The sequence below is a fragment of the Hetaerina americana genome, unplaced genomic scaffold, assembly GCF_022747635.1.
Source record: "Hetaerina americana unplaced genomic scaffold, ioHetAmer1.1.p SCAF_20, whole genome shotgun sequence".
NCBI lineage: Eukaryota > Metazoa > Arthropoda > Insecta > Odonata > Calopterygidae > Hetaerina > Hetaerina americana.
In genome coordinates this window covers 10,220,444-10,244,610 of record NW_027286764.1, presented here as the reverse complement: position 1 = coordinate 10,244,610, position 24,167 = coordinate 10,220,444, and the positions used below count along the sequence as shown (strand labels likewise).

Below are 24,167 nucleotides of genomic sequence, written 5' to 3'. Positions count from 1 at the left end.
GGCAGGGTTCAAGAGCTAGAAGAAACGTTGGCAATGGTGTGTCTTCAGCCAAGGCACGTACTTTGAGGGCAACAAGTGCGATCAAGCTTTATCCGTCAAAATAAACAAGTTGTAAAATCAGTCCTGTCTTTTTCTGATCACACCTTATATTTATGTATTTATTTACTATTCCTTACTAGAGTATTGAGGGTATAAATTTATTGACAGTGGTGGAAATAACCATTGATGTTGATGGGCCCTAGAAAACTTAATTACAAGTACTAGTACTATTACTTCACCTAATACTACTACCAATGGTAAGATGAACGTGAAACATTGTCTTTTGTCAAAGTGTTCCGGATCACACTGCCATATGCTCTCTGCATCTATCTGTCTTCTCTCCTGCCTCGTTCAGATTTATACCAACAATGCCCTCTCTCCACCATTTTGCCATCCCTATCATACTTTGTTGTTTGTTTTCATGCCTCTTAACTTCACCTGAAGTAAACGTAATGGGCTGCAGTACCTATTCTTGTGATTGTAGTAATGGTTTGGAGAATGTAAATACTCCTTTTAATTGTGATAATCCTATGGAAATGCATAGTTTAATATACTTTTCATTCTTGAACTCTCTTGTACTTCAACCCTGTTGATTTGTGTTTAAAATGTGGGAAATTTTATTATCATTTGATGTCATAAGGTGTAATTCATGATGAGAAATATTTATGAAGACAGAAACATAGTTCATTTCAATTAAGTAAATGCTAAAATTATTATGACTGATTTTTATATCAATTGTATACCTTTGTACAATTTCAGTCTAAGAATGACAGTTGGTGGGACGTTTGCTTCATGTTTTCTGCAGATATGCTCTACCTTATAATGATTTTCTTTGATCTTACAGGACCATTCAGAAGACGGAGAATTGCAGTTGCCTCATAATGAGGAAGTGGACATCAAGGAGGAGAGAGATGTTGACATTCCTGAAGGGGATGGAAGTCTAGCCGGTCATATGCGTATGCATGCGGGGGAGAAGTCGCATAAATGTGCAATATGCTCAAGAGCCTTCTCTGATAAGTCAAACCTTAAAAGACACATGCTATTACATACTGGTGAATGGCTGCACAAATGTAAGATATGTTCGAAAGGCTTCCATCAAAAAGGACACCTAGATCAGCACATGTTGACACATACTGGTGAAAAGCCGCATAAATGTGAGATTTGTTCAAAATCATTTGCTCTCAAACAAACCATGATGCGCCATGTGCGTGTACATTTTGGGGAGAAGTCACACAAATGTGCAATATGCTCAAGAGCATTCTCAGAGAGGTCAAGCCTTAAGAGACACATGCTGACACATACAGACGAAAGGCCATACGAATGTGGAATGTGTTCAAAAACATTCAAACATGCACGCGACCTAACGACGCACAAGAAGTTGCACAAACAGGTAATAACTGACTGAATCTCCGAAGGAGAGCTAAGGCGACAGAATTAAGTTCACTAGAACTCTGAGGATTGATTGGTAATCAAAAATTCTTCCCACGAATTCCCTCAATCTGCCAGGAAGAAATAATAAACAGCTTTTTAGCATTTTGTAGATAAATGAAATTTTTCTCCAAAATCATTCTTTTTTTTTCATGGGATATTTTCAATAAAAATGGATACATATTCGATCTGTTTATAATTGGCTCTAGTGTGATAATATTAACTAGATCAAAAACTATTTCATCCATTTTTATCCCATATGCATTAGCAATTTGACTACTTATGATATAAATATTACTATGCTTAACCAACATGTCTCATTTTAGCAGTATTGCCTCCTACTCGGGAAGTGCATTAACATCTCGATTATCTGTGCTAATGTATGAGGCTTAGCAAAATACAGGGAAATATGGTCATAGAATAACAATTTCAATTCGTGTGGATCCAAAGTTTTAAAAAAAGGAGCTTAATATAAATAGGAAACAAATAAACTTCACTTTTTCAATCCATGTGATCCTTTTAAAATTTTGTGGCTATTCGAATCACAATAATTTTCTTTTTTCAGCCATTTTGATAAATGGGTGGATTTATGTATAATTGTACAAGAGGAACACAGTACTATCTGCTAATGGAGTGAGAAAATCAGATTGTTTTTCCTCTGAAAGTAACAAAATTACTTATAATATTTCTTCAAAGCCTCAAAATTCTTCCAAGTACATTCCTTGATCATGGAAACATGTCCTCTAGGGGACATGTGTAAGCTTCTTTGACGGCACTAAGGGTCCCATGGTGGTGTCTTTTGAGGGAACATTTTTGGGAGTAGGAAATAGTCAGTTGGTGCGTAGTCGGGACTGTAATGGGGTATTGTTGCAATATCATTGCAGGAAGTTTTCACGAGCATGCACTCGACTTGGCCTTTGGTCATCCATCAAGACTTTTGGGATGAGTTTAGTACAGATCTTTTGCATTGCCAAGTTTAAGTGAAGATGGTGTGCATTAATTTTATCAATCAATAATATGCACACTGAATAACCGTTGGACTGAATTTAGTACTTCTCTCAAATGTGAGGAAAAAATTGTTACCAATACTTTTTATACAAACCTTCTTCACAGGCACAGCACAAGAGGGTGTAATGACTTCAGAATAATTGCCCAAAGCACATTGCTTTGTGTGCTAAGAACCTTTGTGATGCTGGTGTGAGCCTCTGGAAAACCAAGGGATATGGAAAAGTTGTTATGATTTAAATTTAAGCTTTATCAGTTCCAGTGCATACAAGTCTACACAGTGGATGAATTCACATCTCTCTAAATAAATAATATCATTCTTATGTGTGCCATTACCGTTCCTTTTTTATTTATGATTCTTATTATTTGTATTCAATCTCCAATTTCATTTGTAATTGTGTCTGTCTGAATATTTGCAATCTATGTGATGCATTCAATGCATGTAGCAAATACGTGTTTAAAGAACCAATAAAGATCTATCAATATATTTTCTGTAAAAAATAACAATTTTTTTGAATGTTCTTTCATGTTCCACATAAATAGTTTGATTTATTTATATTGTGTATTATTTTCTGTAGCTTCTTTTGCAAAAATTTCCTTTTATCTATTTGGTACATATATGAACATCATTAGTAAATATATGCTTTCTCATTTAATTAAAAAGTTTCAAAGTAATCACTCATAACATTGAATTTGTGGCTTTCTTTATACGTTGAGATATTCACGATGGATTTTTTCATTGACCTTTTTACAACAGAGCAAAAACACTTGTTGCTTGGAGTTATTTTGAAGTAGGTGCCGTAAGTTCGATCATTTTCACGGAAATAGCAAATAAAAAGTTCCCTTTTTAATAAATGAGTCTTAAAATTTCAATGATGTTTTAGTTTACTTAGACGTACAAGTCGTTGCACCCAAAGTATTTAACCGATTTCGACTCTTTCCATTCTGTTTCTCAGGCAAGTGAAATATTTACTATAAATGCACCGATTAGTTTCGGAAACCTTTTCCCTACTTTCTTTATCCACAAAGCTTCGCTGAGGCCAACTGATCCTCGCTTGGCAAAAATACTGTGGCATTAATGTTAAAACTTGAGTTGAAGCATTAATACTCTCATAGCCACAGTAATTGAAAGGCAAATATTCCTAGGAGACAATGATGAAGTCTTACACAACAGGTTGACTGAAATGACCACATTGTTAGAGACAGTTAAAACTTAATGCGCATGAATGGAACTTCATCAATTTCTTTCTATCTAGTTGAAACCATGGTTTAAAGATGCGCAGTTTTCAAATACAGTGGTATGACTCGCGGTCGGCCATCTGGCGGCAGTTGGACAGGCTAAACGAAAAAGAGAAAGACGATTATACAGAGTGGTGGAAAACATGAAAAATTTCAGTACCGAGAGGATTTGAAGAAAACTACCTGCGAGTAAGTAACGTGTATGTCAAGTTTCTGACCATTCTCTGATCGTTGGTTCTCCGGCTTGAGTGGTAGCAGTCAATATTTGGTTTATTATCTTAATGATACTTCCTCTATTCGATAGTGTTGATCTGCTGGTAACATTTGTTAGCATAGACTTGTGTGTGCAACGGTCTGTATACGTCGGGGCCGTTTAGTTCAATAAGTGTTAAAGTGTTTCTGTTAATTGGTACGTCATGGAATCAAAACATTGGGGTGAATATGAGTCCCTTTGCGACAACTCGGAGGAGGAGGTTGATTTTGAAGAAATTGACGCGTACGTAGATCACAAAGCGCTCACTCAAGACAGGCTAAAACTATATCTTCCGTATGACGAAGATGAATTTGGGGAAATAGTTCAGTAAGTTATTTGTTTTGCTGCTATCATTGATTTAATTGGTAATCGGTGCCTACTGATTACTAAATTGTCGTACATTTTAGGGTGCCGGAGGAATGTGTGGAAATGGATGACAGAGTTGTTCACACGGTAAAACTTTTACAGCACTCAAGGGCAATGAAAGAACTTCTGAGTAATGCTTATGCTTTGCAAAATGGGAAGGTAATTGATTTAGTGTTAATTGCAGTTATCATTGGTCTTATTATATATTAATTTAAAGTTATATTTCAATTCCTATTGCAGGGGCAAGGAGTAAATGAAGACAGTAAATATCTCCCCGAACCGCCTTTATTTCCAGACGGACCTAAGAAGTCATCGAAATTAACAGTTAATTACCCTTTCAGATACCTGGAAAAAGAGCACAGGTTAAATCTTTTTGTTAAGTTTGCTTCTTTGCAGTGGTAGCATGATTGAAATGCGTTCAGAAAACATGAATTATTTTTGTCTTACAGTGAGTTCTCGGAAGGTGTAGGGATCCCACCTGTGACATTGAGTCCAGCAGTCGCAAGACAAGTTCTTAGGAAGGTCATCGCAACTTTACTTGCTCACATTGGATTCGAAAGTAAGTAGCAGCATTGTGTTATGCGAATTCTTGCATATTTATTCAAGTTTTTTACTCTGCTCCACAAAAGTGTTAACTGAAAGATCTACTAAGATTAGGCGTATGGTCTTGGATGTTCAAAAAATAGTTCTTTATGTGGTTTAAGAATTGCGCAAACCACCCAACAATTGCAAAGCCCCTCAATAAGTGGATGTAGCAGTCAGATTTACTCACGAAGTGGCAGGTTGAGTGTGTCTGTTAGATTGTTGGGGATGTTAGACTATTTTACAGTCAAGATTGAGGGATCTAATGTGGTGAGCTGTCCAATGTCAAGATCCCTGCATGAAGTCTTGAAATTGGTGCCAAAATTCAAAATAACCAATATTTGCATGTGGAGAAGGTATAATTTAATTGCCGAAAGCATTTGCCCCATTCTTCCTAAAGTGTGGTTGTCAAATTATCTCTGGATGAAGATCTTATAGAAAAATATTAATGTGGCTCAAAATATTAATTCAGCTCACCGTTTACACCATTGGGTGAAAAACTAGCCTTGATAAACTGAGGCTGGAGACTTGACCCATCTTCATAGAAATGGAAAACCTGAAAAAGGTGTTTCTTTTACCAATTGCAAAGATTTGGGAGAAATTTTGTATCTGCGGGAAGCAGTCTACACAAATTATAAAAATATGAAATGAAAACACAAAGATTAAGCATGGAATATAGGGGTAATCACCCCAAATTCCCTATTAGTGCAATTATTCAATGTCCTGTTAGTTTTGTCAATTAAATTCCCAAGGCATTTCTTGGGAAAATTTCAATGAAAGAGTTAGGGAATTATAACTCTAGAAGTGGAATTTAAAATTGAAATTATCTCTCTAGTAGTTCAGTATTGGCAGTGCACTACAAAATTTCCCCTTTCCTAATTAGATATCGATAACAAATATTTTTATTAACTTGAACTATCCGTTGACCAACTTTTCTCCCTATTAATGGTTCAATACCTTTTCCACATGTTTCCTTGTGAAGCTTTCTTGCTTTAAAATATACACATTCCATTAATTGAAAATGGCAAAAGAATTATGTATGGCTTTGTGATTAAAAATTCTATGGAGGCCAATTGTTTAACTTTCCTGTATCTACTTACTGCATCCAAATTGAAAATACACGCAGTGCACTCATAGTGCAGTTGGACATTATTCGATTGGACGGTATATTTCACAGTTTTCTCATATGTGGTACCCAAGAAAAGCCTTCAAATAATTATGCACAAACTCAGCTCCATTACTGAATTGGAAAAACAAGTTTCTTGCCTGCCATTTTCCTGTGCCTTATTTACCAAGTCCCTCTGGTCTCAGTTTTATTTTTCAAAGAATAAACAATAGTCTTGGGAAAAATCATTCATGTATTCCACAGCCTCGCCGTTGGGCTTTGTTCCAATGGTTCAGAGTGACCCCCCATGGTTCTGGCTTCCTGAGAGCAAGGCGTCCATTACCTTTTAATAAATATGGAAACATCACAATCAATAATGCCCTCATTCTTCTGAAAGGTTACCATCATTCAAGGCTCCATGCAATGAGATCATATTTTACTTTTCCTAGATTTCCCATTCCTTGGTGCTATCATTCATGCCCCAAACAGGTATCTGATCTGATTTTACATTTAAAGAATGAAACCCATTTATTCATATTATTGCTGTAGCAAGAGCTGTGCCATGACAGAGAAAATGATCACCCTCATACATTTTGCATCTCAGTGACAGGTCCACGATAATTACTTGGCTGGGAGAGAGCAAATTTACTTCCAGACATGGTGCATGATGCTCTTCAGTCAGTTCAGGTGCACGGTTGCATTCAACTTTGTACAGCCAACATCTTCACTGAAAAGTTTGCTATTATTTCCCCCGGTAATTTCTACTTTTCTGTCAGTGTAAGAACAGTTTTGCATACAATCCGCTTGGGGTAACCCCTGCATGGTAGCACCGGGGTCAATGATCCATTCAGAGTCACGTTACCTTGCTTACCAAGAACACTTTGGTGACTTTTCTCTCACTTTTTACCACTTGTGCCCTTCTCTCCCTCAGTTGCATTCTCTTTGTTTTGTTTATTCTGCAACTGAGGACATTGCAGCTAACCATGTTCCTTTTTTGCCACAGTTTTGCAATCCCATATTCCAGTGCAAATAAGTATTCATCAAACCTCAACTGCTGACTTTCTTGGCTTTTTTGCATAGAGCAGAGTTATTACCACCCTTAATTGCACTCAAACCGTGCCTCGAGTTGATAATGGTTCCATTTTAAGAAAGCGTAAGTGTATATTGTATTTATAATCAATAGAAATAATCAAAGCACCATCTTAACAGAAGCTATATCTCCCAAATGAGGCAACTGATTCTAATATAGTTTTAATTCTTTAAATTAATTTTTATACTGCAGATGATGTATATAAAAAGAGTAGTCTGTATGCAAAGACTGGACTTTTTTCATTCCAAATTTTCCCTTCATTCTATAATTTTTTTAGCCTTTTAATTTCCACTACCTAAGCAGTTAACAGTTATTCTCTAAAATTGAGGCTCATTGGGGGATATAGGGACCGATGGCCTTTAAAAATCTGCATGGTATATTTGAAGACTGTCATCCCACAGCTACAACTGCATCGGTGTTGGAGGTCCTCTGTGACATCTGCTCGGAGTACCTGCAGAAAATGACCAAGTTGATGCGAGTGGCCGCCGATCGAGAGGCAATGACGGGAACATCTGGATTCCCCGTAAGTGGATGACTGCTTGTTAATTCCTGGCACATTCCTCATTTTTCTCTTATATCTGCTTTTCCTTTCCTATGTTTTTCCTTTTTGTTCTTGTTCTATTCAATCATAATTTTTTGAGAAATTTACTGTACAAAATTTGAGAAAGTTGACTTATAAGTTTCTTGAGTTCCAAAAGCTGAATTATTGGTATTGTCAAAGTATTTTCCTATCCAGAGGTTTGTCAATGCACCTGTGGGTGTCCTTAGCCCAGGAGATTGCTTTGAATGTGCCGCTGTTGATAAAAGGCCATCTAGCTCATCCTCTGACTGGTTGCAGCAATCTGTCAAGTCATTGCCTAAGTAGATACATTTCTCCAAATTTTATGTTTTGTAGCATCAAGTTTGATCAAAGATTTGAATACTTCTTTCCAAATATTAGATAATGAGCTTGGAAATGAGTATTCTAATTCCTTTCAAATGCAAAAAGTATCGGACAGAAACATATATCAGGGTATTAGTGAGATCTGGCAGTGTTTCTGAAACAATCCCCTCCAGCTTGCCCTTGCAGCAGTTTGGGTCAAACATCTCCGGCTTAAAATATCAAAACACACATCTGAGAATCCAGTATCCCAGGCAAGAGTACTGCCAAAACTTCTGTAGGATTTTCTCCACCTGAAGTTGAATTCAAAAAGGAACTACTTTAACATGAACCTCATAATGCAATTATCAGAACTGTTACTTTATGGATCTCTTTCTAATTTTGCGTTTTCATTTTTTAAGTATCTAGTCAGGGGTTTTTCAAAAAAATGTTGTCAGGTATTTATCGGCATGAATATCAGTATTGTCCTACTAGTGCAGATGGTAATCACTTTCTAATAATCTATAATATTCAATTACCTGTGGGTGCAATGTATAGGCCTAGCTCTTACCAATTTATTTTCTATGTGAATCATATGAGGGCAATCAACTGTAACTTTGGAGTAGCTAATGATGTCAGGATGCCTTATTTGTTATCCACTTTATGTAATAAAAAGTAATTTTTTGCTGCTTTTTTCCTTGAATTTTTTCTAGCAGCGAGTGAGTGGATATGACTACAGTTTGGTTCTACCGCCTCAACTTATAAGGCACCAGTATGCTTATCAATCACTGCCTTTGCACCATTAGTTTAAATATCATAAACAATTTTCTTTGATAAATTGAAATTACAAAAAATATTGAGTGCATTGAAGATTGAAAATTAATTATTATATTAATTAAACATTTAAGTTGAAAATTAATTTATTCCCTGCTAGTTGCGGCAAAAACTTCAACTGTAACTATACAGACAATTTGTAAATTGCCTACGCATTATCTGGTTGCCTTCTCAGCATTTCACTCTCCTCTTGTCAATCTTGGCCACAGGACATAATGGAGCGAGTCTTCCACGAGATGGGCATTGGGAGTGTGTGCTCCATGCATTCCTTCTACCAGTCCAGGGTTATCATGTACCATGCCAGAATGGTGCACACGTGTCAACTCTTGGACGAGGAATATCAAACCCTGAGGCGCTCACTCTGTAAGGATGAAGAATCCCTCTTGAGGTGCGCTGATCTCTTTTGTGGGCCCCTTTGAAACTATTCTCATTTGGGTGGCAAATTATAAGTGGCTTGATTTATGAGCACCTGTGCTGCAATACAAACATTGCTTGCTTACAATGAAACAATTTCACTACTTAAAAATCATTTGCTTTGACCGGGATTCGAACCTGGATCCCTTGATGTCCGGCTGGGTGGTTTAGCCAGTTAAGCTATCAAGGCGTCCTCTTGGCTAAAGCACTTGGCTGGACATCGAGGGATCCTGGTTTGAATCTCAGTCAAGGCAAATGATTTTTAAACTCAGAAATTGTTGCATGGTAATGCATATTAGGGGATGACTCCATCAAAAAGTTACTGTCACGGCATCTCCTATAGTTTCTTGGATCAATTGCTTGCCTAGCTTAAGTTCCCTTTTACCATAACAAATTGCCATTCCATGCACAATAACTATTGGCTGAGCATGTCTGTTAGGTGCTTTATCTTTTTTCCTAAAAACGTTCAAGGATATAATCAGTAGAAGACCCTTTTTACACAGGTGCAGTTTCTGCAATTGACGCTTACCTACTCAATGACCTCAAGAGTTGTATGCTAAAATGTTTTACTGCCTTTCATTCAAGCAAAGCAGAAAAAGTGCTCTTTGAAACACAATTCAATCAAAATTCCAATCCTGTTATTGCAAATTAAAGATGGTAATTTTTTCCCTCTTTTTCTTGCTGTCACTTTTTCCTATGAGACTGCAGGAAACATTTACATCTCAGTAACAAAATGGATTTTTACATCTACACACGTGCTGGAAAGAACTCAGTGAAATATGTAAGGGAAAATAATTGAAAGTTAATGAGGGGAAATTTATTCCATTCGGCATTAAAGAATGGAATTGCATTAGGTGTCTTTTTCTTAAATCTACAGATGGTTGATTTCAAGTGGTCTGTGGTCAATGAAATCTTATATTTATTGGAAGCAGTGGAATCAGGCATGAGGGTGCGAGAGGAGGCAGTTGCCTGCAGTCTCTTGAGTCCAACCCCATGTATATTGCTGATAACAGCAGGCTTTTGGTGTAACTTCAAAGGGGGGAGTGAACTTGCACAGTGAGAGTGTCAAAGATGGCTACAATGTGTCATTATTTGTATTTTTTTAGCAGATCTTGAAGATTTTAGCGGGGGGGGGGGGAAATTAAGAGCCTGACGATCAATAACCAAATTCTCTCCCCAAACCACAAGGGGTTGTCTCAAGTCTTCAGACTCCTCCATCCTCTCCCAACACTTTTCTAACAGCCTCTCCACCCTCCCTTGCCCTCACTTGTCATCTGATTCTCAATCACTCAGCAGCTACTCATTCCAGCCATGGTCACTTCATATATTCCTATCCTGAATATCCTGGCACCCTCAAAAATGTACAGTGAATGAATTTTCTTTTATGCAAACTGACCATATAGTGCCACTCTGGTGCCTTCACTAAAGGGTTTGGATTGCAATGCATTTGTACATTGGCTAGAAATGATAATATCTAATGCTCTCCTTTCTACCTGGATAACCGACAATAATAATCTTATCATTTAAAAATGTGAAAATAGTCTTATATATGATTGACTTCTAAACATGTTTTGTGTGCATAAAACTTGATCCTGTCTCTGTTCAGGAAGAGATGTGAATGTGGTAACTTCTCAGTTATCCATTTTGCAGATTAACCATGCTCTTCTCTCTCTTCCAAGCACCTCAAAATTTAATAAAGATAAAATCTTAAAGATAATTAAGTGCTTTGAAACTTTGATGGACTTTATGAGAAAAACAAGTTTGAAATACCTCGGCTTTCTTAAAACGTTTTAAGGTTTACAAAATCAGGAGTTAACAGTATTCAATGTTTTAATTTTAAAATTTTTGTACTGTCCCTATACTTAATTCCAGTATTGTATCCCTTGCATTCATTATTAGTCCTGGGATTCTCTGCGATGGCAAGAGTAAATTCATTATTTTAACTTGCAACAAATGAGCCATTAACTATCTGCATTATTTTAATCAATATAATATACCATGGTGAGTCGCAGTAGTCCAGGGGTAGAGCATTGGACTACTAACCAGGGGTGCCCGGGTTCGATTCTTAGACAAGCCTCTCTGGGCACCCGCAGCTTCACCCAAGCTATGTGATTTTTGGGGTACCAGATCTTCCTGGCAAACCATAACCGGTCCAGGGAAAGGAACTGGCCCCCCTTAACACCCTGAGTATGTGGGCATTTCACATGCCGTTGGGCTTAGTAGTGGGTGAACTCTATCTTCATCTACCAAACCGACCTTAGGGTTGATTACTTTGTTTCTGGTTATATCATATGATTATTATTAACCTGCATCAGCAACCCTTTTTTTATTCATTTATTTAAATTATCCAAGCTTCATCTTGCATCCATTAGCATGCGGTTAATGTCGAGAGGTCACTGTATAGGAAACCATTATCACTACGCTAAAATTCATTTCACTTCAGTCGAGAGTAAATATACAGTTTTAGTGTGTTTCTTGGGTTGCATGTAATCACTTTGCCTCCTGCCCTGCATCTGTCTCTTTCTGACTATGCCTTGACTGACCTAAGCACATGATTTGTGCAACACTAGGTCCATCAGAGGTCACTGAGAGCCGTCCAGAGTGTGGGTCAACATCAGAATTCACTGCCATTGAAAACAATGTGTATATATGGCTGAGGCACAGATCACCATAGAATTATATCATCATCTCATGAATATCAATACAGTTTTCCCCACATGTGATCCAACATTGCTGTTAAATTGCTGCCCACAATTAACAAACTCAGAAATTATAAAGGACACAGTGCAATGTGGTGACTTCAAAATATAGAAGAAAAGTATTTTTAAAAACCAGTCTAAGTCACTGTATTGTATGGTACAACTTAAACATGCAATTAAATAACTGACAGTGAATGACGAGATTAGGTAAAGAAAACATCAGGAGGTTAATGCAAAAGGATGTGACTGCCAAGTAAAGGTAACCAGCATTTCTATATTATTTTAGTCTTGGGGTTCAGAACTTTTTGTATGGACCTCGTGTACAGGGTTCGTCCGGAAAATAAGTGTGCTGAGCTCAGGAAAAAAATTTATTACACTTTTACATATCTTAAGCTAATATTCCTCAAAATAGGACCCTTGTGAGTCGATACACTTGTTCCAGCGGCATTCCCATTCCTGGAACGCTCCCGCGAAGGCATCATCGGGAACCTCTCGAAGACTCGTCGTCGACCTCTTCTCTGCCCTCCACGAACATCTTGTGCCACCGAAAGATCATGTTTCTGGACGTGGCTGACTCCCCGTAAGCCTGGTTAATCATACCGACAGTTTCGGTAGACGATTTCCCAAGCTTTACCGCAAATTTGATGGAATAACGCTGCTCCAAAAACTTCGGCATCGCGTTCCGTGACGTGGGTCGAGCGTGGAGGTTCGCGTTAACAGAGCTCCTCACTACACCACAGCTCAGAGCCGACTGCCTTTTTCAGCGTGGCTTGCCAACATACCCCCCTCCAATCGCAGCCCGTCAGAGCGGTGCTGGGCGCGCCTGGAGCGGCGGGAAAAAAATCAGTGGTCAGTACACTTATTTTCCGGACGAACCCTGTATGTATGTGGCAATCCTTCGATGTCCATTGGTAGTACCTTCCAAGATATATTGTGGGTGCCTTGACTATGACGAAAATAAATCTATGTCTCTTTTGTGTGTAAAAATAATAACAGCATCAACATAATTTTTGGTGACTTTATCCTCCCTGGAATTGATTGGGAAAGCAGTAGCATTTAAACTCTGGCCAGGGACTGGGACTCTTGTAATTCTTTATTAAAATTGGTGCAAAGAAACTCCCTCCATCAAGCAGTATGCAAGCCTACCTGGGGAAAGAACATATTGGACCCATTTCTTACAAACACACCAGAGTGTATTATGAGGGTTGCAAACAACGAGGGCTTAAGTGACCATAAATCTGTTGATGTCAACTTCGACTTAACGATGAAAAAGATTGTTACCCAAAAATGAAAATTTTTAATGACCATAAAGCAGACTTGCCAATCAATTAAACTCTTCTCTGCTCGAGTTCAAGAAGTGCTTAAGTCATGCCAATGTGGAAGAAACTTGAACGCAATTTGCCCATAATATGCACAGGCTTCATCCCTATAAATTACATTAAAACAAATTGTGACCTCAGGTTGTACAATAAAGGTGTTAGGAAAGCCCTTCAAAAGCAGGGAATGCTATGAGGGTCATTCCAGGAGTACCTGACCCAACAAATAAAGCACAAAAATTTTGGAAAAAATTTTTTTATTTTTCAACCATACTCCTTTCAGCTCTACACACTTTTCCCAATGATGTTCAATAAGTTCGATACCCTTTTTATAATAAGAACTGTCTTGCTCCTCAAAATAGCCATTAACTGCCAATATCACTTCTTCACGGTTGGAAAATCTTTGACCATCGAGCCATTTTCTCAAGTTTGCAAACAGAAAATAATCCATGGGGGCTAAATTTGGCAAATAAGGTGCATGAGGTAGCAATTCAAACTTTAATTCATGAATTCTGGCCATTGCAATAACATATTTGTGAGCTGGTGCATTGTCATGATGAAACAAAACTTTCTTCTTAGCCAAATGCGGCCGCTTTTGCTTGATTCCTTCAATCAAATGTTGCAATAAGTTCGCATAATACTCGTTATTGATTGTTTTTCATTTTTCAAGATAGTCAATGAAAATTATCCCGCGCACATCCCAAAAACCGACGCCATGACCTTGCCTGCAGATGAAATGGTTTGACCATTTCAATAACGCCTTCTTTGAAGCCGGCTCTCCCTTTTGAATCGGCTGTTTTGATTGTTCTTCTGTGTCGGGTGTGAAGTAATGGACCCATGTTTCATCCATGGCTAGGAAATGGTGCAAACATTCTGCTTTGGTGCTGTGAAACTTTGCTAAATACTCAATTGAAACATCTTCATGACACGGGTTTTGCTCAAGTGTGAGCCAACGCGGCACCCATCCACCGCATAGCTTTCTCATGTCCAAATTTTCATTTAATATGCAATGTATTACACTTGTTGAAATGCCGGCTATGTCTGCCAGCTCGTGCACTTTCAGTTGAGGATCATCCAGTACCACTTTGAGAATTTTCTTCACCGTTTCTGGAGTCATCATCTCATTTGTTCGACCAAAGCAATGCTCATCTTGACAGCTTGTACGTCCTCATTTAAACTCTGCTACCCAATATTTTATTGCTGTAAATGAAGGAGCGGAATCACCCAGAGTAGAATTCAGTTCAGTTTTTATATTGATTGGGCTGAGGCCTTTCAAATGAAAGTATTGTAACACATAGCGATGACCAATTTTCTCCATTTTCACAAATTGACTGACAACGTTAACTATTGATGGCAAACAAATACTAAACAACGTGGGGTCTTCAAACATGAAACATATGTTTTATAGATTGCATACTTTCTAATACTGTGATATTTGTCAAACAACTACCACCATCTCTAGGTCAGGCTGGGTACTTCTGGGACCACCCTCATACTCCAGAGTAAAGAAAGGAATTTGAGTATTGGGATACTGGCCCTAAAGCTTTCTGGTCATATGTAAGGGAAGTAGAAAGGGGTGAACAAACCTTGACTTGTGTAAGGGATTCTAACAATATAATTCACCCTGGCAAAGGGAAAAGCTAACAATCTAATATAATCTTCCAAAGCATTTTCACAAACGATGATGCCTCCCCGTATATCCCAGAACAATACTTACTAGATCTATGGCAAATATAACAGCAGATGAAAAAGGAAATGTTAAATTGCTCAAAGAGATTAAACCCAACAAATCCCCAGGTCCCGAAAATATACCGGCTATGGTATTTGTTGTCTCCAGGATTTGAACTTGGGCCCTCTCAGTCGGAAGCCTGTACGTTAGCCAGTGCACTATTCTGATCCCCTTTTACCTCTCTTGAAAGTATTTTGGATCAAGATGGTAATGGAGAGATCAAAAGAAGAGTTGTGTTGAAGTAATGAGAAAGAAGGGTGGAGTTGATGACAGGGACGTCGAGTAAGGATGTTCATAAAAGACTCATTAAAACTTTGATATGGAGTTTGGTGTTGCACGGAGCGGAAACTTTGTCATTCAAGTAAGATGATAGGTGTAGAATGGAAGCTTTTGAAATGTGAGTAAGGAGAAGGATGGAAAAAGTAAAGACAATGGAGAAGAAAATAAAATGAATGAGTACAAAGCATAGCGTGGGAGGAGCGAGGGTTGTTGGGAGGAAGAGAAAGGAGGCAGAAATGGTGGATGAAGGGCAATTTGATGGAATGTTGAAGACAGTTCTTTGGGTGAAGGACATTTAGAATATGATGAAGAGGGAGGAAACGAATGGTCATTTGAATGAAATTGAGGAAAATAGGACGTATTATATTCCATGCCTCTGCTGCCTGCTTGCTGCAGTGGGTCACACTCTACACGCGTGTCTCTGGGGGCGGAGACTATTGGTTGCATGTCCACGTGATAGGATAGTTTTCCCTTCTTGCTTTTCAATTCTAATTCCCATGTCATTGGATAGATATTTGCTAAATTTTTGTGTACATGTGTATGTTGGTTTCTATAAATATGCATTTACATGCATGTGGGTTGAGGAAGGTTCTCGCATTAATATATGTGGTGTATGTCTGAATGAATACGTTGGTTTTGAATGTTGTCTTATTCTCTTAAGAGGTCAAGTAATGCACAATAGTGGTCTTTGAATGGGACATTCAGGTGTAGTGTTTCGTGTTGATTTTTCCTAAATATACATTTTAAAAATACGATAAATACAGTAATCAACCAGAAGGTCAGTTTGGTAGGTGATGGTAGAGTTCACCCAGTACTAAGCCCGAAGGTGTGTGAAATTCACACATCAGGGTAGGGGGACCAGTTCCTTTCCCTGTGCCGGTTATGGTTTCCCAGGAAGATCTGGTACCCAAAAAATCACATAGCTTGGGTGGAGCTGCAGGTGCCCAGAGTGCCTCGCCCGGGAATCAAACCCGGGACCCCCCCCCTGGTCAGTAGTCCAACGCTCTACCCCCTGGGCTACTGCGACCCAATTATATATTTAAGGCATTAAACATCAATAAAATTTCAATTTTCATGTTCATTTTCCATGTTCAAAAGGAAATAATATTTTTTTCAAAAACAACCCTGTGGGAAACTCATGATTAGACAGACACTAGACAGATGGAGACCGAAGCTAATTAAAAATCTTGGTTAAAGGAAGACTTGCGATTTGTCAGTTGCGTAGCTAATCACATAATGTGACTGAAATGCACTTCCAATTACTTTTCATAAACTGATGAGTTGCAAATATTCCAAGTCTGTCATAAAATCTTAGATATTTCTAACATTCTGGCAATCAGACATTGCAGATGTTTCCTGTCTTAGTGTGGGCAGAGGCTAATAATAGAAAACACAAAGTCAAAAAACACCTGCATTAGACTGAATTGCTGATGGCTATTGCTGGACATACCTCGCCAGCCAAATTTGTTTGCACTGTCTTGTGCTTCTTTCCTTTTTCAACAGGGCAAAGATTGATGAAGATGAGGACAATGTCCCTGAAATCCACTTCCCGGCATATGGCGAGGGAGAGGGGGATGTGGGGATGCTCCAGCCATCACTTGAAACAGGATTCCAGATGCTGCAGAGCTTGGAGCAGGAGTCACAGGCACAGTGAGTTGATTTGCTAGTTTGTGTTGAAAGTGTTTGATTGTGGAGATTCGGAATCCATTGTGGAAAAAAACCATTGTTGTTTTTAGTCATTTCAAGAATATGTGCACTTTCACTGCTGGCGTTAATGGTGGAACTCGTTTGTGACCCATTGTTGCATCCCTGCGTGGCAGTGCTTTGATTCAAACTGCAGACTGCCGACATCATGGTCAGTTTAGACGTAGTGTCCTTGTTTACTCGAGTCCCGCTCACTGAAACTTTGAACCTGCTGGAGAGAAAGTTTGTCAGTAACACGGTGAAATTGTTTCACCACGTCCTGACATCGACATACTTCCAGTTTGACGGGAAGTTCTGTGAGCAAGCGGATGGGGTGGCCATGGGAACCCCACTGTCGCCGGCTATCGCCAACTTTTTCATGGAAGATTTTGAAGAGCTGGCACTAGAATCAGCCCCTCATCAGCCGAAGTGTTTTTACCATTACGTGGACGACACATTCATAATCTGGCCCCACGGAATGGACACTCTGGAAGCCTTCTTCGACCACATGAACAACCAACACCCGAACATCCGGTTCACCATGGAAAAGGAGAGCAATGGCAAGCTCCCTTTCCTTGACACACTGATCCGGAGGAAGGAAGATGGGAGTCTGGGCCACAGCGTCTACCGCAAACCCACCCACACCGACCTGTATTTGAACGGCAACAGCCACCATCATCCTTCGCAACGGAGTGTCGTGTTGTCTTCCCTTATTCATCGGGCAAAAGGGATTTCCGACGAGGAAAGTTTTCCGGGGGAAATAAGGCATCCAAAGAAGACTTTCCTGCAGAATGGCTACAATGACCGTGAAATACCTGTGGCCCTTAAAAGGTCCTTGGAGAATCGTGTTAACCAAGCACCCGAAGACAAACCCACCACCAAGGCCCTTCTGCCATACGTCTCGACAATCTCCGGAAAAATCTCCCGAATATTAAGGAGATTTGACATTGGTTTGACATCTACAAACCACGAATTAAGTTAAGAGCACAGCTAGTCAAAGCTAAGGACCCCATTGGGCTGAAGACCCCAGGAGTGTACCAGGTCCCCTGTGAGTGCGGTGAAGTCTACGTGGGTGAGAAGAGCCGCACGATCGAAAAAAGGCTGAAAGAACATCAGAGACATCTCAGACTGGGGCAACTGGAGAAATCAGCAGTGGCGGAACATTGCTTTACTAAGCACCATAAAATAAGGTGGGAGGGGACCAAAATCTTATGCCGATCCAACGGACACCGGGACCGGCTCACTAAGGAGGCCATCGACATCCGCCTCAAAAAACATAATTTCAACAGGGACTCGGGAGTTTTCCTGAGCAATACGTGGAAACCGATCCTTAGAGTAATGGGTGAAACCAGGAACGACGGGGGGCCAATGGGAAGGCGCCCTGATACGGACCAATCAAATGACACCTGATTGGGGGGAAAACCATATATATACGGAGAAAAAAAGAGGCAAACGGCATTCAGAAGCCCTGAAGACGATGACCGAGTTGGACATCGAAACGTCAATTGGCCAATATGGACGATATAACCCGGTGGAGGACCCGAGAGGAATTTACGCAGCATTCTACTCTATGTTAATGCAAGGCAAGGCGGCATATTCCGCCGCCGACCCCGGTGGCGGCGGGGTGACGTCCTCGTCTGCCATTCCAAGGGTCGCGGGTTCGATTCCCGCCTGGGTGAGTTTCCCTCCGCCTAGGGCTTTGGTGTTTGTAAATGTGACCATTATTATCGTTGTTAATAGTTCGATGTAAAGGCCAAAATGTGCTGTTTTCGGACTGATACTGAATAAATAAATAAATAAATAAATGTGGTGTTTTCCCATTGCCAATAATGTTTGACAATGGCTAACGTTGCTGGAAAATTTCATCAAAAGTACACATTTGGGGGAAAATCTTTGGTATATATCTGAAACTCAACATTTAAGAGTTTGTACAACAAAATTATCATTGTATTCATGACAGTGCAAAAATCGTAATACTGGTTGGGTTGTACCTAAATATTTGCTAAAATAAAATATATTATATTGCTATTATTATACAGCTAATATGCTACCATCTTTGAATATTGCTAAATTAACCAGTTAGTCTGTGTTTTATTTTTCTAAAACATTTCAGTCTTTTTAATGCCGAGAGGTCCAAAGTGATTAAGGTTTTTAGAAAATTCAATATAAATTGAATATAAAAATAAGAAACTTGTTAATAAGCTCAAAAATGTGAAACTATAATCGGCAAAAAGTTGAGAGTCTCAAAGGCAGGAAATGGAGGGTAATGGTAGGGCACCACTACCAGGATGTGTAGTGACTGGTTCCAAGGGATTAAAACAGTCAAATCTTGAGAAAATTCCCATTTCATAGTAAAATGGAGTGGAACCACTTTAGTAGCAGCCTCTGGGGTTTACCTTAGATCACAATTGCAGGGCTCTGCATTCAACAGATGTGTAAATGAAGAAGCAACAAAAAGACAATTTCATCTTCAATTATTTAAAATATTAATATGCATTGGTTTAAAAAGATCATGAATTCTAACATACAGGGTGTTTTAAACTAAATATCAGGGTTTTTTTTAAACTTTGTGATGTTTATTACATTCAACTTATAATCATAAATTATACATAATCTGAAAGAGCAATTCAAACTGTTTTGTTGGTACACGTGCGCATGCACTCTTTGCTCTGCCATCCATGACAAAGTGCTATTTGTAAAAGATAAGGACTAGTGAACGGAAAGTATCTGGTGTTTTACAATTTGCAAGGTCTGCAACATGTGTTCTGTACCAAGTGCGATTGTAAGCCCCCAAGTGATAATAGCACCCATAGATGGTATCATTGGTTTGAAGACACCAACTGTCTTTGCAAAGGAAAGAGTTTGGGACGACCGAAGAATGTGTGGAACGAGTGAGGGTCTTTCAGGTGTAGCCATCGGAAATCAGTTAGGAAGGCTGGTCGTGAATTAGCAATTCCAGTGACATCTGTGTGTAGCGTTGTAAGTAGAATGTAAGTTATAATTATTATATGAGTTTTATGACTGTAAGTTAAATGTAATAAACACTATAAAGGCTTAAAATCCTGATATTAATTTTGAAAATTATAATAGGTGCCTGAAAAATATCTGTGGTTATAATAGGTATCTGGGAAATGGACCAAGAAGAAAACAAATGAGGAGGTACTTGGTATGGTGGGCAAAGAAAAGGATTTGTTGGGAGAAATCCTATGGAGGCAGGAAAAATGGATGAAGAGCGTATTGATCAGTGGTGGGATGTTGAAGACTGTAATAAAGGGTAGAATGTAAGGCAAACGTGTGAAGGGCAGGAACAGGATAAGGATGTTGTACGGGATGAAGGGAGGAAGGAAGTACACAGAGATGAAGAGGGGCTGGAATGTAGAGAAGGTTGCTGGATTGTGTTTTGTTTGGAGTCACAAAATATTTATTTGGTAGTTGTGTCCATCCAAAACCTTCCTTAGATTTACCATTAGATTACCTTATTTGAGGGTTTCTTTTTATATTTTGTGCCATGACAACAGTAAGTTCTTTAGGTGCCATCTGATGTTTTCGTCTGAAAGTTTGACCTTTTAAATGCTAACTTTCTTCAGAACATTATGTCCTTTGATCATTACTTTTGTTGTTAACAGTGACTAGAAAATTTTGTCTCAGCGAAAAAATGGAGTTAACTGGCGAATCCTTTCTTGGGATGAATTTTTGTAACTTAAGACATGGATTATCAAGACAAGAGTGCATCAAACAACTTGCTTCAACTTTTGGTGATGAATCCCCATCCTTTGCCAATGTGAAATGCTGGTATAACGAATTCGATCATGGCCAGCATTCGCTCAGCGACGATAGCCGTGAAGGTCGTAGAAAATCAGTCGTTGTGTCAGAAAACATTGATGCTGTGAGAGAACTAGTGAAGTAAGATTGTCATGTGACTTATCGTGAGATTGAGGCATCCTTGGGGATCAGTATGAGGAGCATCAATCAGATATTGCGAGAACATTCAGCTGTGGAAAAAATTCGTTCGTGTTGGAGCCCGCATAATTTGACAAAAGCTCAAAAAGATGCTCGTGTCAATTGGTTTAAAGAAATACTCAAGAAATACAATCGCGGTGCATCCAAAGCTGTGTATAACATCTACACAGGTGACAAATCTTGAATCTATGCGTATGAGCGTGAAACAAAACAGCAATCCACTGTATGGGTCTTCCAAGATGAGCCTTGATGGATCATCCTCTGTACAGCCCTGATTTAGCACCAAATGACTTCTTTTTACTCCCGTTTATCAAGAAAAAATTGCATGGCCAACGTTTTTTGGTGCCTGAAGAAGCCGTTGATGCATTCTAAAACCTTGTTTTGGAGGGAACTCAATTGGAGTGGGAAAAATGTTACGAAAATTGGTTCGAGCGCATGCAAAAGTGTATGTATTATCATGGAGAATACTTCAGAAAAGATTATAGCTATTTTAAACAATAAATAACTGTCTTTTCATTAATAGGCTAGGAAATACAAATAGCAACCCTTGTAATAATATAATAGGTTTAACATTTAATTAATTCAACAGAAATCAGGATTCATAAATCCACAGAAAAATTAAATATCCTTATTTGATGACAAAATAGATGTGTATTCATAATTAAAATTTGGTTAATTCCTAATCTTAAACCCATAAGTAATGCAAATGCTTTTATGCACTGTTCATTTTTTTCCTTGCATTCATTCCAAATAGCTCAGATGGATTATAAGGGGGGGAGAGTATTTGACCTCCCTCCGCACTAGTCACATAGTATCTAGTACTAGCTCTAGTATACCGTGTATTCTAATATGCCATTAAATTACTTTCTTCTATGTAAGTGTTACATGAGTGAGGATGGGAAATGTACTTAGAAATGACTATTGGTAGTAGCTTTTACTTGAGATGTATTTAATCTCAGAAAAGATCATTTTCTCTGTTCGAGACACCGACTAAACTTTCCCAATTTTCACTGAATGCAGTTGAGATACCAGCTGTCCTCCTTGTTAAAAGAATATTATTTTGGATTTCTTTTGATATCAGTGGCAATTATACAAGGCCATCTATGTATTAAACAACAAAATATTGTGTGTATTAATGAATGTAGGAAGAATGCTGCTAAAAATAGCACTCGTTTCTTAAACAACTGGAGTGATATAGATATAAACTGTATTTCTTGGCCCATAAAAAGACATCCTGATTTCTCAGGTTAGAATTAACAAAAAATACTTCGATCAGGCTGAATAGGATCTAAGTATTCTAATGTTAACACACACGCACATGTATAGAATGTTTATTCATTGTGGAATCATGGTAATTCATCATTACTGGGCCAAAATGTCTTTCAGCTGCATTTTTTCTGTGCTCTGAAATGTAATTCACAAATTTAAGTTTAAATTCAATACTGTATGACAATCTTATATCTTAAGATCCCATGAAGTTATCATCAATATAATTTTCTATATCAATCTTTTATATTCACATTCCCCTCAATACTTGCAGGCTCCAGCAAGCTGTTGCAGTTGGTGAAGGGGAGAAGGTGGCTGGAAGCTCGGAACAGGACAATGAAGATGAAGAGCTGATCAATGTCAGTGATTCACCAGAGCACGGGGGGCAAGAGTTGGGCATTGCAGCGGCCGACTTTGCCCCATCCGCTGGGCAGAACAAGCCTAGGAAGAGAAAGAGGAAAAACAACACGTGACGTGAGGGGTGTGGCAGACAATGGCTATGGGGACGAGCACACACGTAATGCCGTCCAGGAAGAACCATGTACTCATGGGCTCGGGCATCTTTTTTACGTGGTGGGAAGTTTCAATAGATTGGCAATATGTAACATGCAACTTGTTGTAGGGACAACATTGTTGGTTGTGATTTTGTGAAAGATAGCATCTTGGAACAGCTGTTGGGGTGCTAGACTTGAGGTGCAGGGCTTTGTAAGGGAATGTATGCGTGGTAGCCAAGAGAACCAAATAATTGGTTTCATGAGAAAAGGATGAAAAGTTATCAGACACTAAAGTTTAGTGTATAAAATGTAGAAGTTCCATAGATTGAGCCTCAATGCAGTGAGGCTATCACGGTTAGCCTTTGGTCATTCCTTAAACCCTTTGACACACACTGGATCAATTCTCAACGTCATCAATATCATCAGTTTGACCTCTCAGGAGTGAATTTTTATTTACTTAAAAAACTGGAACCTAATTATGCAGTATCTGTTGATTAAATCACATCCCTCTAATTCCTCTCTCCTGAAATTTCTGTTTATGAGACCTTTAATATATTAAAGTAAAACATAAAAATCCTATGTTCATTGCCCAGCATGAATGAGAACTATCTCAATGTCAAAATAATGTGACGAACTGTTTCGCCTTCTTTCAGGAAGATGCAACTACTCATCGTTTCACTTAATAAGTGGAACTATATCATGGTCAGTTAACGCAAACTGGGGAAACTTAATATAGATCTTTTCTTATGAGTGTGTATTGCATAATACTATGCCATATCCAAATTCACATGTGTGTATGTATATTTATTGTTTATTTTCTTTTATATATTACAGGTATATATAGGTAAGGAAATAAATGATATAAGTAGAATTATATTATTTATTTATCCGGAAGCATTAGAAGGGGGTTTGCGGGCATTTTAATGGAATTTTAATCACATTTACAAGTAGTAAAAATTACTATATTCCATTTTATTCGCTTAAATTTTTGTCCAAAGCATTTAAAGGGTTATTAGGTGTTTTTAATGGAATTAAGGCAACTTTTCATAGCTCTGGAAATGATTAGAATCTCATTTTTGCAATTTAAAATTTCATCCGGAAGCATAAGTGGGGGGAATGATCTGGTACTTTCCCGGCGAATAATGTTTTCCAAGATTATTCGGGTCTCCCACCGGGTCCACGTTCGTAGGTTTGCCGACGTTTCGATGGACGACTCGGCCATCGAAACGTCGGCAAACCTACGAACGTGGACCTGGTGGGAGACCCGAATAATCTTGGAAAACATAAGTGGGGGGTTGAACGTTTTAATGGAAATAGGAAAAAATTTCAAAACTCTGAAATTGACTGATTTGCGTTCTATACATTTTAATCATTTATTTAAAAAAATTGAAATATTTTTATGTGGGGCTGTTTTATTTGAATTAGTGTGATTACATTGAGGCCAGAGGGATCACAAACTTATACAAATATTAAGTTATAAACCTATAAAACCTATAAACCTATAAAATACTTAAGGCATCCCTTGTG

The 24,167-nt window shown here is 38.6% G+C and overlaps 2 protein-coding genes across 4 annotated transcripts in view; both read left to right on the top strand.

Annotated features, from left to right (window-relative positions):
* The window catches only part of LOC139688574 (zinc finger protein 271-like), a 28,115-nt gene extending 25,186 nt beyond the window's left edge, over window positions 1–2,929 (top strand). The window contains exon 7 of the mRNA XM_071586127.1: window positions 884–2,929. Within this exon, the coding sequence (XP_071442228.1) occupies window positions 884–1,444 (561 nt within the window). The 3' untranslated portion in view covers window positions 1,445–2,929. The remainder of the gene's footprint in view (window positions 1–883) is intronic.
* Window positions 2,930–3,821: 892 nt separating this feature from the next.
* Window positions 3,822–23,511, top strand: Spt7. Of its 3 annotated transcripts, XM_071586060.1 has the most exons (9): window positions 3,822–3,900; window positions 4,016–4,291; window positions 4,372–4,489; window positions 4,571–4,692; window positions 4,780–4,889; window positions 7,494–7,630; window positions 9,010–9,188; window positions 16,741–16,887; window positions 22,421–23,511. In XM_071586060.1, exons 2-9 carry the CDS (start codon window positions 4,128–4,130, stop codon window positions 22,617–22,619), a joined length of 1,176 nt encoding a protein of 391 aa, XP_071442161.1. In that variant the 5' UTR covers window positions 3,822–3,900; window positions 4,016–4,127; the 3' UTR covers window positions 22,620–23,511. The 3 variants fall into 3 exon arrangements, with proteins under 3 accessions (XP_071442161.1, XP_071442162.1, XP_071442158.1); XM_071586061.1 differs by having other exon boundaries at window positions 3,837–4,291; window positions 7,509–7,630; XM_071586057.1 differs by having other exon boundaries at window positions 3,837–4,291.
* Window positions 23,512–24,167: the final 656 nt, after the last annotated feature.